This window comes from Phlebotomus papatasi, chromosome 3 (genome assembly GCF_024763615.1).
Source record: "Phlebotomus papatasi isolate M1 chromosome 3, Ppap_2.1, whole genome shotgun sequence".
Classification (NCBI taxonomy): Eukaryota; Metazoa; Arthropoda; class Insecta; order Diptera; family Psychodidae; genus Phlebotomus; species Phlebotomus papatasi.
In genome coordinates this window covers 15541404-15556189 of record NC_077224.1, presented here as the reverse complement: position 1 = coordinate 15556189, position 14786 = coordinate 15541404, and the positions used below count along the sequence as shown (strand labels likewise).

At 34.0% G+C, this 14786-nt stretch overlaps 2 protein-coding genes across 2 annotated transcripts; one reads left to right on the top strand and one right to left on the bottom strand.

Moving 5' to 3' along the window:
- Positions 1 to 3141: 3141 nt before the first annotated feature.
- On the top strand, positions 3142 to 4556 carry LOC129807851 (multiple inositol polyphosphate phosphatase 1). The gene is made up of 2 exons (XM_055857418.1): positions 3142 to 3768; positions 3825 to 4556. The coding sequence occupies exons 1-2, from the start codon at positions 3181 to 3183 to the stop codon at positions 4533 to 4535; spliced, it is 1299 nt and encodes a 432-aa protein (XP_055713393.1). The 5' UTR covers positions 3142 to 3180; the 3' UTR covers positions 4536 to 4556.
- Positions 4530 to 14573, bottom strand: LOC129807849 (sialin). Its single transcript, XM_055857416.1, has 4 exons — positions 14493 to 14573; positions 14186 to 14406; positions 8898 to 10045; positions 4530 to 5252 (listed from the first exon to the last, which is right to left on the bottom strand). Exons 2-4 carry the CDS (start codon positions 14289 to 14291, stop codon positions 4977 to 4979), a joined length of 1530 nt encoding a protein of 509 aa, XP_055713391.1. The 5' UTR covers positions 14292 to 14406; positions 14493 to 14573; the 3' UTR covers positions 4530 to 4976.
- Positions 14574 to 14786: the final 213 nt, after the last annotated feature.

Here is a 14786-nt window from a genome sequence, read left to right as displayed (position 1 = left end):
GTATTTCATAAGTTTTATTGAATAAATTTTGTACGCCACGTCGCTTGTTTTGTTTTGAATTAATGACAGATGGGTAGGGATTTTTTCTCACTTTTTTTCTCGCAAATATTGAATTAAAATGATTTAATGTTGCATTTTTCGCACTGTCTTTCGATATTTGGAAGAGTTTGTAAACGATTTATTGACAAATATTGCAATTTTGCTGCAAATTACAAGCCACGCAAGTGAGCAAAAAAAGTTACGGGAAATGCTGATTATTGAAAATTTTGTATGGCAATTTGTCGTAACTTCCCCAAAAATGGAAGTTACGACAAATTCTGATAAATTTTTCTTAATTAAGGGCACTTACGATAATTTTTGTTTAAAATAACTTTATTGGGCTTATAAAAGTTTCTTTTTCTCAAGTGCGTTTAATAAACAAAATTACGCTGATTCCAAATATGTATATATCTCAAAATCGCAAAAATGAAGTTACGATAAATGCTGATTTAACTGACGAGTTGGCAAAGAGCTGCCTAACAAACTCTGTTAACTCTTTCGTCTCCTTTGGGACTCTGGGTACCCATGGAAAAGAATTTTTTTAGACTATTTAGAATCGATAAAAATCCGATTATTATGGATAATTACAAACTATAAGGATGTCCAAATCTAGGATATTTTTTGCAGGATCCTAATGAACTCCTTAGATATTTTTGGTCAAAAATCGTGAATTTTCGATTTTCTGCTTCCTTGCAGATATCCTGACTTTTTTTTTGATATTTCCAGAGCCGAATAAGGAAAAACCTCTGGGGGCCAATAAGTATGACAACTAACTATTACAGATTACATAAATTAGAAAAATATTTTTTTCTTAAATTTTCAAAAACCTTGTTTAAACTTGATGGGAACTCTGGTCCCACATGGAAGAAATTTTACAAATTTCTTCCATATAACCGCATAAAAGAGGTCCATATTCGGGTGAATGGGGAATTTTTACATACAAAATATAACAATTTTTCATATTTGATGTAAGCACGTTATTTTGTACGGTAAAATGTATAGATTATCACTAAATAAAATATAATCACTATACAATATGAATTTTATAACTACTAATCGCAGAATTGTCATTTCTTTTGCATTTTCATTTGAAACTTTCTCAAATATTTTCCTTAAATGAATAATTATTTATCCCCAACGATTCAGGCAGATTTTCTGTGCCTCGTGCACTTTTATCGCGTATGAAATTTTAATGCAATGACTGTTTTCCGTTAGAGGATACAATATTAGTGAATAGTATTTCATTTCCGACCTGAAATTCCCAAGGGAAAGCTGGGAAATTAAAGAAAATAAAATTGAATAAGTTTATTGCCCTTTCTATCATATCATTGAAAACCTTAAGGATATCAGATTTTTACTGCTTGTATTGGTAGAATACATCATTTTAAGCACCATTCTGGGCAAATATCGCGAGGCTCATCAATGTTTTGTGCATAATTTTACATTAAATTGGGTTAGCGCCATCAATTTTCTGTAATTTTCCACGCCATAATATTCTTTTTGTTCCGATAAAATAAAATTAAGATGCTATAACCTGAATAAATAAAAAATATAGGAGAAAACACATCTTGACATATTTTTGTGATTATATTTACATTATGTCGTACATGTACATTATACAGTAGAGTCCCGCTATAGGCCATCGCTCTATAGTCCACAATTTATCGTCCGTTGATTCCAAAACACTGATTTTAAGTTAGGTTATGTTTTTTAGTACGCGACATGAACTGTTGTCATAATTATTTTAATATTTTTGGCAAACTTTATTGAGTAATTGTGATAATTGTGATCCATAATGAAGAGAGCGAGGACAAGTACCACAATCGCAAAGAAAGTGGAAGCCGTCGAACAATTTCAATACTAAAAATCGTTGATAATTTTAAAAAATGACATGGATTGTGCGACCCAAGTGTCACATCTGGAACCAAATATGGACTATAGCGAGACTCTACTGTATTCACATTACAGATTCCTTATCACAATAATGTTACTGCACAGTAAACACTTCAATTTTATGCTTTTTATGAAAATTTTCTGCATTCTGGGCACTGTTTCTGCAATTTAGTTTCACGTCAGAAGATCAGGAATCTGTCCTAATTTTTACAATTTTTACTACAATTAAATAAAGAAAATGTTAACTCTCACGAACGAAGTGTTAATTCATAATTTTTCCATCAATTACACTCACTTTTTCGAATTTGATCACTAATTTCTATGTGCTCGACTCCAATGCAAACGCAGGTACACTTCAAGGTTTTAATTTATGTTCAACATCACCTTTTTCACAAATTTTCATTTGAATATGAATCTCTGCTTAGTAAACAAAGCAGAATTTGACAATCTGGTAGCGGCATACAAAAAGAACACAAGTTGTATATAACTTGTCTCCTTTACGGAACAAATGTAACTAAAAAATATCAAAACGTAATGTTCATACAGTTTCACGCTATTATGGCAACATAACAACTAGAATATGTAAGATAAATATACTTTCGATGTTTCTGACACAGTTTTATACATTTTCACACAAAAATAGATTATATTATAACTTGTTTATGGATCTAAAAAAATTTAGTCATAATTTTAAGGGAAAATACCAATATGTTAACCGAAATTTATCAAATAAAATGTATTATTTATATTAATAAAAAATAACTGATATTTTCTATACAATTTTTAGATGAGTTATTTTTCGGGTATGGAACGCATATAATTTTCAGTCAATAAACTTCCATCATGTTTATACATTATATTGTTTAGAAATATCTCGATTACATTGAAAATACGTTGGTTACATTTGAGACATACATTATTTGGATATAAAATGCCGCTTGGGTTGCACTTCAAAAAGTTTGTCGCCCGAATTTCTGTCTAATTCGACTGACATTTCGGTTCCATATGCCCGAATTTGAGAGAGTCTACTGTAAATGTACTCAGTATATACTCAGTATAAATGTCGACTCACGCACACTAATGATGAGTATATGGGACACATTTCATAGAAAATCTACTATGTATTTTATATGGGCATACTAGTTTCGTACTAAGTATAATACACCGTACTAAGTTTGTACATAGTAGATAGCCGGCCTGGATGAGCCCTCTTGCGGGAATTTTTACAACTAGTTTTTTTACTCAAAAATGAAAATATTGGTGTTTTTCTGCCTGTTTTTCCCATTTCCCACCGAAATATCATGTGACACTGAGTGTTTTGATCCCAGGCAGGAAAACCTTGACCATCACTTGGCCACCAAGACCCCATATCGCGTGGTAGCTAATAAAAATGACGAGAAAATCATCTTTGACGATTGCACTCCAACAAGAGCTTGGGGAATTTTTCGGCATGGGACACGAAATCCCAGCCGGAAGCAGCTGTTCAGGATGAGGACAACCCTGTCAGAGTACAGGGATATCATCCTGGACAGAGGAAAGCTGTGTGATATCGATAAAGAGCGCTTTCGTACCTGGAATGTCGACGTTGACGATGCTGAGCAGAAGTTTCTCGTTCCGGAAGGCGAAATGGAACTCATTGAGCTGGCTGAGAGGATCCAGAATCGCTTCCCTAGTCTCTTCTATGACCAATATGACAATCTAACGTACAGATTCAAGTACACTGACACTCAGAGAGCCAAAAAGAGTGCTGAAAGCTTTGCAACTGGGTTGTTTGGGAGGGAGAATATCCGGCAAGTTTGGTATCCCAGAGCTGAAAGTAGAGATCCAATTTTGAGGGTGAGTTGCAACGAAGGGGTTTGTGGAGAATGTACCTAAGGGGATTGTCATTGCAGTTCTACAAGGGATGCCCTCGCTGGAAGTCTGAAGTTGACAAGAATCCTGATGCAATGGAGCAAGTTCGATTGTTTGCAGCTTCTGACCAATTTTTGCAAGTTTTACGGGATCTTCGGGTCAAGACAGGGATTGAGGATTTATCTGCAGATGACATACATCTGATTTACACAACTTGTGCCTTTGAAACTGCCTGGGATGGACGGAAAATCTCTCCTTGGTGCAGTCTTTTTGACAAGGAAAATATCAAGGTTTTGGAATTCCTGGAGGATCTGGAGTATTACTGGATTGATGGATATGGGTATGAGTTGACTTATCGCCAAGCCTGTCCGGCTGGTCGGAATATGTTTGAACATCTCCATCCGGAATCCAAATTCCCGAATATCACGCTGTATTTCACTCATTCCGGAACTCTCCTGAAGTACCTGGCATTCCTGGGACTCTACCGAGATCCCGAGGTCCTCACGCACACCTCTTTCGGACACGATTACTCCTGGAAACCCAGCAAAATCGACACATTCGGAAGCAATCTCCTCTTCGTGACATTCTCCTGCCCAGAAGGCTCCAAAATCCTCTCAATGCACCAGGAAAGGATCATTCAAATCCCTGGCTGTCCACCTGACACTCCCCTCTGTGATTATAAAATTTTCTACGAGAATTTTAAAGACAAAATTGCCAATTGCAATTTTGAAGAAATGTGCACAATCTCCTAATAAAATATTAATTTATCCATCTCTCATTCTTTTTTTGTACAAACATTTTCATCTTCTAAAAATGAGAGTTTTCATACTTTTTTCCACTTTAATATTGCGTCATGTTAAACTAAAAACGATCGGTAAGTTTCCTCCTCAAAAACAAAAAAAAAATCCTGTGGGGTCAAGAGATACTGATTCATTTACAAACACACGAAAAAAAATGCATTAAGTTAAGGATAAAAGTTTTGAAAGCACGTTTGGTCACGAATCACAATGATTAATCAAGATTCCTTGCGAATCCCTCTTGCTCCACCGAAAAAAAAATCAAAATCCATTCTCACTTGGTAAGTAGTTACAAAAAAAAAAAAAAAAAGATTTTCCGTGAGAAAGAGAGGTATCACAATTAATCGAGCCACTTGATGGCGACAAGAAGACTACTAAAAAAAGAAAATCCTCTCATTAGCGCAAATGGGGTCTCTGCTTCGACCACGGTTGCTCGTCGGCGGACGCAAAGAGCAAGTAGAAGAAGTTTCCGGACACATTGAGCACGGCCGCCAGATAGAAGACACCCCGCCAGGTCGAAAGGGTTTCGCTGCCTTTGATAATTGACCCAATGATATAGGGCGCAAGGAAGCCACAAGTATTTCCAGCTGCATTCGTTATTCCCAGCATCGTGCCCGCATATCGAGGACTCAGTGTGATGTGATTCATCTGATTGCCTGGATAAACGGCTCCCTAAAAGTTAAAATTTTCTGATGAACCTAAATCCAGTTTTGCAAATTGATCCTAGTGAAAAAATTTAAAATTTTAAAACGCAAAAATAGTGATCAATTATTTGGGACTCAAAAAATTTGTGATCAAATATTTGGCCATCAAAATTTTGGGACTCAAAAATTCAGTGAACTATTTTTTGTTTATCAATTTTTTGAGATGCACAATTATTTGATGTTTTTTTTTTGTAAAAAATTAGTGATCAAAAATTTGGTTATTGCAATTTTAAGTCTGAAAAAAATTGTAATCAAATATTTGGGACTTAAAAATTAAGTGAACTAATATTTTTTGATCCTCAAATTTTTGGGACTCACAGATTTTCAATTAAATTTTTGCTCATAAAAAAATTTTGTGATCAAATATTTGGCCATCAAAATTTTGAGACTCAAAAATTCAGTGAACAAATATTTTTTGTTCGTCAATTTTTTGAAACGCACAATTATTCAATGTTTTCCTTTTGTAAAAAATAGTGATCAAATATTTGGTTATTGAAATTTTAAGTCTCAAAAAAATTGTAATCAAATATTTGGGACTTAAAAATTCAGTGAACAAATATTTCTTGATTCTCAAATTTTTGGGACTCACAAATTTTGTGATCAAATTTTTGTTCATCAAAAATTTTTTGATCAAATATTTGGCCATCAAAATTTTGGGACTCAAAAATTTAGTGATCAAATATTTGACTATCAAAATTTTATGTCAGAAAATTGTTGTAATTAAATGTTGTGATTGGGAAAATGGGATTTACCTGGGGAAAAGGGGAATTAGCTGAGGAATCCTATCCCTGAATTGTCGTCGAATCCCGTGGGCACGCGTCAGTAGAATAAATGCATTTTTAACTTTTTCACAGCCAATTAATTTGATTTTAAAAATTCTACAGTGACGAGGTTTAAGAGATTTTAGACTTCAAGAAAACAACGGATGAAAAAATGACTCTTCATAGTCCGCACCATAAGTACCCAATTGACTGGGAAGATTGTGGGATAATTTCTAATCGTTAGGGTGCTGACAAATTAGGGAAATTCTAGGTGACGGGAAATTCTGTAATTTCCACCACCTAGAAAAATTTTGAAATCAAATATTTGATTATCAAAATATTGGGACAAAAAAATTTGAAATCAAATATTTGGTCATAAAAATTCAGTCATCAAAAATGACTAAATGGAAATGTTAATTTGACACATTTTCAGGGGTCAAATTAACAAAAAACGTAATATTTATACTGATTTCGGATCAATACCATAAGGTAAAATTAACATTTCAGAAATGTTATTTTAACTTTTTCAAGTTTCTCTGTCAGTGCAGTAAAGTCGCTTGAATTGGGTAATAAATAGCCTTAAGAACACGTTCTTGAATTATTTTTAGTATTACAGCGTCTACACAAAAAATCTCTTAAAAATAAGCTTGGAAAGTTAAAAAAAAATCTCTACACATCCGTGAGAATTTTTGACAAAAATGGATTTTTGAAGAAAATTTGTTTAATCTGTAGGTAATTTCTTCAAAAATCGTATCCTCTTCAAGATATTTTGCAACAAATGTAATTTGGACAATTTTTAGAAATAAGACAACTATAATTCAAAACTTTGTAGAATACCAGCGAAATTTTTTTTAAGCAAAACCCTCTCAGCATTAGAAAGTACAACGACTTATACGTAATATTTTTCATTAAAGTGAAAATAAACATTCATTGGATTTGTCAGAAAAATTTCTTAACTTTTTCAGCTATTTGTGTCCCTATCGTCCGTAGAGGTACGAAAAATACTGAACTTAGGCAATATTGTGTATAAAATTCGCTCAGCTTAAACATAAAACGGTTAAATTGTGCATAAAACTCTCAATGCTTAAGCATAAAAGATTAATTAATCATTTTGCTGAAGCATGAAACGGCTTGTTAAACGGTCTCTGCTTGAGCTGTGCGTATTTTAGCAAAACTTTTACCATTTTATGCTTAAGCTGTGCGAGTATTATTCACTATCTTAATTATTTTATACTAAGGTTGTGTAGGTTTTGCACACAATTTAGATCTTTATAAGCAGAAGCTATAGAGGTTTAGTGCACAATTTTAATCGTTTCATATTAAAGGAGAACAAGATTTATAAGACTTTACACGGTTTGTGCTGAGATAGTGTGGGATTTATGCACAATTTCGACTGTACCACGTTGTCTGGTTGTTTATGGAAAATTTTTCAAATCAATCTAAAAATTTCTAAAGTAAGGTATTCTATTAATAAAATCATCCCAGAGGGTTTTTAGAATTGATCATACGGAATTTCTAAAATTAGTCCTAATGCTACTCCCACAACTTTTAAATTTAGTGAAATTCAATCGATTAAAATTTTACCTCTTACATTTTCACACTTGTATTGTCTACATATAATTGTCTTTTTGTCAAGTTCTATTGATTTATTTCTTTTTGAAAGAGTAAGAATTAATATTTCGATTAAAAACAGAGCTCCATTTATCTTGCGGAACGATAAAATCAAGTAGGAGAGACCTGGGATGTTTGGGACATTTTCTTCGTGTTTTTTATTTGAAATATTATTCCAAGGGTCCAGTAAACTGTTTTAAAATTTTTATTGCCCGTAGAATACCCATAAGTATTTACTTTAATAAAAGGATTCGATGGAAAAGGGGAATGTTGAATATGTAATTTTGTCCCTAACATCCTCGATCTTGGGCACAGAGGGACAAGAATGAGGATATTCGGGGTGCGGTTTTTTTCTGGCATAAAATTTGGAATTTCTTGAAAAAGGGAATTTTGCAAAAGCATATCGTTGTCGCTCTTACTTTGACAGTCAAACGATCTACGCTTCACCCTTGGCTCCACCTAAGATTTCATAGAAAGTGAAGTGATCATACATCCCCACGTGTATTTATGTTATTTAAAATGTTAAAAAATAGAGCATAATCTTTGTAACTTTTTTTCAAAATATTTTCCAAAAATACTTTGTAAGCTAATGAGATAATAAAATTTTGTTCATTTATAATTAGTATAAAACACAAAGAGGAAACTGCAACACCTTTTCAAGGGTAAAATTAACATGAAAAAGGGTAACTTCAACCCCTAATACACCTAAAAAGGGTAATATTTGCACCGATTTCGGATCAATAATGCAGGGTAAAATTAACATTTCCGGAATGTTGTTTTAACTTTTTCGGATTCCTCTCACTGTGGGGGTATTTTTCTTCAAAAATTGTCTTCAAAAATGGGAATTTTTCTTGCAAAAAAAAATTTAAAATAATTTTTGACGAAATCTGCTCGCGTAGAAATTTTTATGCTTATTAAAAATGTTATTTGTCCCTCTCTTGCTTTAAGGCGTTTACACATTGGGAGCAATTTTCGTCAAAAATTGCGTTTTTGACAGAAATTTGACGTTTCCCCCTACAACGCTGCAGGGAATTTCCTTCAAAAAAGCTATTTTTGACAAAAATTTCTCCCAATGTGTAAAGGCCATTAATCATAAAAAAATTTAAAGGATCAGATTAAATTCCAAAATTTAGGGTGTTCCAAGACACGCTTAGGCAAAGTCTAAGCCCGATCGGGATATGTGAAATATGACCATGATTGCTATAATGGAGAAATTTAAAGAAAAGGAAATTGTCACTAACCTGAAATGCTCCAAAACCCGCCAGCATCAGCATGGCCAGTTTCCAGTTGCATCCCACCCAAGCGACCCCAACGAGCCCAATTGAGGGCACAATGGAAGCCACTGAATTCCACAATTTGTACGAATTCTTCTGACTGAGCCATCCCTTGGCCAGGATCCAGTCAGCCACAATGGATGAGCCAATGCCAAAGATCCATGCTGTCAGATATTGCAGTGATGACAGGACGGCATTGGCATTGATGCCAAAATGCAGGATATTGTCCATGTAGGTGGGTAATTCAGTCAGGAGGGTGTAGAAAGCCCATGCTTGTCCACATTGTGTCACCAAAATGGCCCACATGGGCAGACACGTCAAGATACTTCGCCATGGAATGGAATTGTCTCCTGTGGTATCCAGCAATTCATCATCCAATCTCTGCAGACTCCGCTGAATGTAGTGCTTCTCCTGGGGACTAATTCGTGGATGCTGTGATGGCGAATTGTACACAAGGTACATCCAAAAGATGAACCACACAACCCCCAAGGCACCAAACAGATAGAAAGCCAATGGCCATCCATCCAGGAAATCCAACGAACAGAGCCATCCCGAGAGTGGAAGAGAGATAATTGTGCCAAAATTGGCCCCTGCATAGACGACAGCGGCAAATTTGCTCCGTTCCAATGGTGGAATCCATTTGGCTAGCATTGCATGCATCGCTGGAAATGTCACTCCTTCGCCCATTCCCTCAATCACTCGCACAATCACAAGAGCCGGTAGACTCCAGTACGCCGCAATTGGCGTTAGGAATGTGAAGATGGCCGTGATCAAGACACCAATTCCATAGATCATCTTACCACCCACAGTCTCAGCCAATCGTCCACCCGGAATTTGGGTCAGGACATAGCCATAGAAGAAGGCACCCAGAACAATTCCCTGTGTCGATTCATCCCATGCAAATTCCCCATTGAGCACCGGACCATTGTCCGTGTCATTTCCCGGAGCTGGACATACATCATCCAGATTTGTGGTATTTTGCTCTGGAATTGCCGTATGATTGACCATGGCCACAATTGCCACGGACAAATTCACACGCATGGCATAGACATTGGCAAAACCCAGAAAACCCATAAGACCCAGCAAATGCCGGGCTTTGGGAAACTTGCCATCAGCTACAAAAAAAAAATAATACACCCACTTTCAAATCCACCCACTTTCTGTAAATTGCCACTTCGTTTCTCACTTCAGCGAGAAATTCTCAGAGTGGCTTGAAAAATAATGCTCTCGCAATGACTCATGCTTTTGCTTGCGATTTTATATTTAAAAAAAAACTTGGCAATAAAAAAATCATAATAGAGTTCCTGCGAGATAACTTATCTGGAATTGAGGGGCTCCAGGAGGGAAATTAAATGGGCTATTCAAGATGCTGATAAATGATTTACAATCTAATGCAGCAAATGCGACAGTTTAAATTTCCGCATTGCAAAAATAAAAAAAATAAAAAAACTTGCTAGAAGTGCTTAAAGGAGAGCGAGGCAGCTTTGGCAATACTCAATAATTTTTGCAAATATTTTATTTAAATACATAAAGAAGTAGTATCATAGAGAAACACTATGTTACGCCCTCTACAGTACTGGCAAATAAATAAATAAATTAATAGGGGACGGTGGGGCAGCTCCATGTATGCATGGATTAAGAATATATAATATATTTTTAAGACATTAATTAAATAAACTGTACTATTTTTAAATTACAAATTTATAAGTGACAGAATTAGCTTGGATATAGAGAATTTTGATAAAAGTTGTAATAAAAACCTGCACGATATTCTACTGCAAAATTATAGAGAACATTCTGGTCTACATTTCACCCATATATCACTTTTCTGTCAGTCCATCCAAATCTTTGATATTTTAGTTTAACCCTCTAACGGGTCCAGGCGGTCTTCACAAAAATCACATTTACAGCGACAATAAAGGTTTTATTTATTTAAAAGTGCTATAGTGTCCTCGGTGATAGTCTTATAAACATCTCTTAAAAGTTTGAACTCATTTTGACTCTTCGTTTTGTTGCTATTCCCAGTTTTGTGTGACAGGTCAGAGAAAAAGCAACAAAAAATATTAGTGCAAAAAAACTCATTTTAAATTTCCATAAAAATACCGATTTAAATTTATCTGACTAAAATAAATTTATATTTTACAGAAAGATATGTCATTCTACTTTGTATATTTTATTTAAAAAATTTCAAAAAGCTAAAAATGTGAATTTTAGAAGCAAAAAGAGTTTCAAAAAATTTTTATATTTTCTCATCTAGCGCCTAAACTAAAAAAGATAATGAAGAATGGATGGTTTTTTCGACTTTATTGGATCATAATTATCCTAGTAAACATTGTTTTAGAACTTTTTTTTCGCATATTAAAGAAAACACCGTTAGAGGGTTAATTGCAATCAATAATAGGGAAATCCGGAAGTTCTGGAGATAGTTGATGTGTTTCCCTGAGTGATTGTCTCTTCCCGACGACTTCCGGATTTCTCTATTATTGATAGAAGTTTAATAATTCCAGAACGCCTTTGTAAAATATATCCAAAACAAAACTTTTTCAAATTTGCCTCTGTGGTTAAAGATTTCTTTTAAATGTCAAGGCCTCTACACATTATTGGGAGCAATTTTCGTCAATAATCGCATTCTTGACAGAATTTTTACGTTTCTATCTACAGCACTGCAGGAACTTTCCTTCAAAAACGCATTTTTTAAAGGAAAGAAATGTTTAGAGTTCATAAGGAGCAATTTTCTTCGAAAGCTGTTCTCTTAACAGATTTTTTGTACATTTCTTCCTGGAGGAAATACCGTCAATTTCTTAAAATATAACAATTTTTTATGTAAATTATTGCCAGTGTAGATACCTTAAGAAACAGTGTCTGGGCTGATCGATTTTCTTTCAAAACCATTCAAAGAAATATTTATTAAACGGTAAAGTAAAAAAGTGCCCAGGAGGGGAATTCTGTAACGCTCTGGCAATGCCATATGACAAATTGGGTTCGAATCTTAGGAGAGCTTTTTCGAAAATGCGATTCTGTAGCCATGACATTAAAAGTAAAGTAAAAAAGCGTCTTGTTTTACTCGTTTTACTATTTCACGACAAAATTTTTGAATGAAAATTATTTTTTTTAATTAATTAAAAAGTTATACAAATAGTAATTTTTATTTAATATTTTAGTTCATATCTAGTAAAAATTTTGATAACATTTAATTTTTTCGGAACAACTCGATCTGTCAAGTATTTTTCTCCATCGCAACAATCAAATACCATATTTTCTGCATCTATTTACTCTTAAAAAAAATAATACTTATGAAAATCGAAAATTATTTTCATTTTTCTTCATATAAGAATTATCAGATACACATTTCACGTTAATTAGGGAGTGCTGCGACAAAACGCTCTAGTGAAGTACTTTAGACAGGCATTTTGTAATATTTTTTTTCGAAAAAAATAAAGACTTTGTCGTGTCCTTCTCGTATGGAAAATCGCGTAAAACCAGAAAAAGAAAACTCTTAATTTTTGGTCTCCTATTAGACTCCCCCCTAATGCATTGTGAATTAAGGGGGGACGTCAATTAGAAGGCCAAAGCTTAGCTGTTTTTCGGATTTTTGCTTTGGAGGAGAAGGAAACGGTCAAGATTCTTGAATTTTTCTTGAGCGCCTCGTCGCACTACTCCCTTACTTTAGGAAAATCTGCAGTTCGTAATTTTTGTTTTAGAAAAAAAAATCAATTCCTTTAGTGTATTTCATAGTTAAACCGTTAAACTAAGAAAACCCGAAGAAAGTCGCTGATGTGCGCTTGAGCGCATGCTAGTAAGTAATGTAGTAAGAAGAAAATTACAAAGATGTTTAATTTTGAATGTAATAAAAAATTATAAGTTATAAGCCATATCAGTATCTCATCTCAGGCACAGTTTGAAAATTAATATTTCACTAACGAAAAAAGTATATTTGACTATTTCAATTGCATTACTGATCAATATATTTTCCATATTTAACCAAAAAAATTGATCCCTAATAAAACTGATAAAAAACTTGATCGAGTTGTAAAGTTCAAATTATTATTATTATAATATAAAACTGCTTTTGAGCTAGTGCTCTTGAAAGCATATTTCAAAAGTACAGAATTTAAAGAATTTCATAGTTGAGTAATAGCGACCACCGCCGTCTTAGCGTTTATATTTTATATTTTTATATGCCGTTTTTGAATTTCATTCAATAATTTCTTCCATTACAATTTAGACTTGATTTATGCACAAAATAAATTATTCTTTGAATTTCTAAATTAGAAAATCATTTATACATTAAATAGTTTAGATTTAGATTACAAAATAATTTAATATCGTAAACCATAATATCAGTAATCTCAGGAAAGGTAAATTATTTTTGATAAATTTTAAGGATTTTTATGATTTCTTATCGAACAGAAATGAAATACTTTATATCAAAAATATTTTTTAGTAATCATTTTGTTCTTTTTACTGATCAATTTGCTTTTCTATTTGACTAAAAAAAAAATTGCCATAAATAAAACAGTGGAAAATATTTAAAAAAAAAAGATTGTTTAAATTTTCCATTGCTGTTTCTGAAATGAAAATCTTTAATTTTGGCACATTTAAAACACTTGGGTAAATATTTATTCAGTGTTCTCAAATATGAGAATTTTCACAACTGAATAAATTATTCTTTGGATTCCTAACTAAAAATCTCGTTTAAATGTGAGTAATTTAGAAACATAATTTAGTAAAGAAAAATCTTGCTTGACTGCCCCGCTCTTCCCTAAATTCATTTTTTCGCTACAAAAGTGAATAAATTTCCACAACTTTCATGGACTTTAAGTGGCAAATTCTTCTATTTCTCATCCTACAATGTGTAAGAATTTTCTTTTATTGCTTAAGAACACCTCAATTGGATTCAATTTGGTCATCAATCTCATCAATCAATTATTCATGAGCTCAATGAGCTCATCCTGGAGGAATTTCCTCGAAATATCAAGCGAATAATGATCTTTTATCATTTGATTGAGAGACAAAGAGAGATTATTTACAAATTCCCTCTTCCTTTGTGATCTCAAGGATCTGACTAGGTCAGTGAGTTGCCAAGAATTCTCTTCCTTATGGGGAAATTTCAGTGAGACAACTTTCCTATCGACAAGTCAAAAACATGGTCAATTTTATCAGCAATTCCACAACCATCAGTCATTGAGATTGAAGTGAAAAGCGTATGAAACCCTGCCCTGGAAATTTACCCAAAATTTAAGAGGGGGGCTCACCTGTTGGCTTTGGTCCGTAGATCAACGGGGAATCATCATCACTGATTTCAGGATAGGGATCAGCGTTATTGATGCTGTACTGTGGACTTTCGGGTGTATCGAGCATGATCCCATAGATTACAGCAAAGAATTGGCAGTCTTATCGCACAACATTCACCTCTTTGTCTCTCTCCTGGGCCCAAGAAGAGCAATCCGTTTGGTGTTTTGTTCGTGTGTAACACCTGCAATGACGCCACCAGAATGCGTGTCACTTGGGGTTTTTGTTTGAGGAAGAGACAAAACGACAAAATAAACAGAGATTCCTTACCAATTCGTTCAAGTGCACACTCCAGATAATACTATCACCAATTACGTGGTAAAAGCATCCACTTTTCACACTTCCTTTTTCTACAATTTCTTATCGTTTTTTTTTTCTTTTTGCTTTTTTCGTTGGAACTGACAGATGGTCGCCTTCCCCTCCAAACCACGTGTCAACGACCTGGGCGACCTCTAGCGGAAAAAGTGGGGAAGTGTCCACCTTTCCGAAAAATACACAATTTTTTGGTGTGTTCAGGAAAATTGTGAAAAATCTGCTAAAAATGAGAATATTTCATCCTGATGG

Bases quoted from the DNA above. Each gene is read 5' to 3' on its own strand.
- LOC129807851 (XM_055857418.1), top strand. From the start codon at position 3,181: ATGAAAATATTGGTGTTTTTCTGCCTGTTTTTCCCATTTCCCACCGAA. The intron at 3,769-3,824 runs GTGAGTTGCAAC...TTGTCATTGCAG, and splicing joins GTAGAGATCCAATTTTGAGG to TTCTACAAGGGATGCCCTCG.
- LOC129807849 (XM_055857416.1), bottom strand. From the start codon at position 14,291: ATGCTCGATACACCCGAAAGTCCACAGTACAGCATCAATAACGCTGAT. The intron at 10,046-14,185 runs GTGAGCCCCCCT...TTTTTTTTGTAG, and splicing joins CTACGGACCAAAGCCAACAG to CTGATGGCAAGTTTCCCAAA. The intron at 5,253-8,897 runs GTTAGTGACAAT...TTTAACTTTTAG, and splicing joins CGGGTTTTGGAGCATTTCAG to GGAGCCGTTTATCCAGGCAA.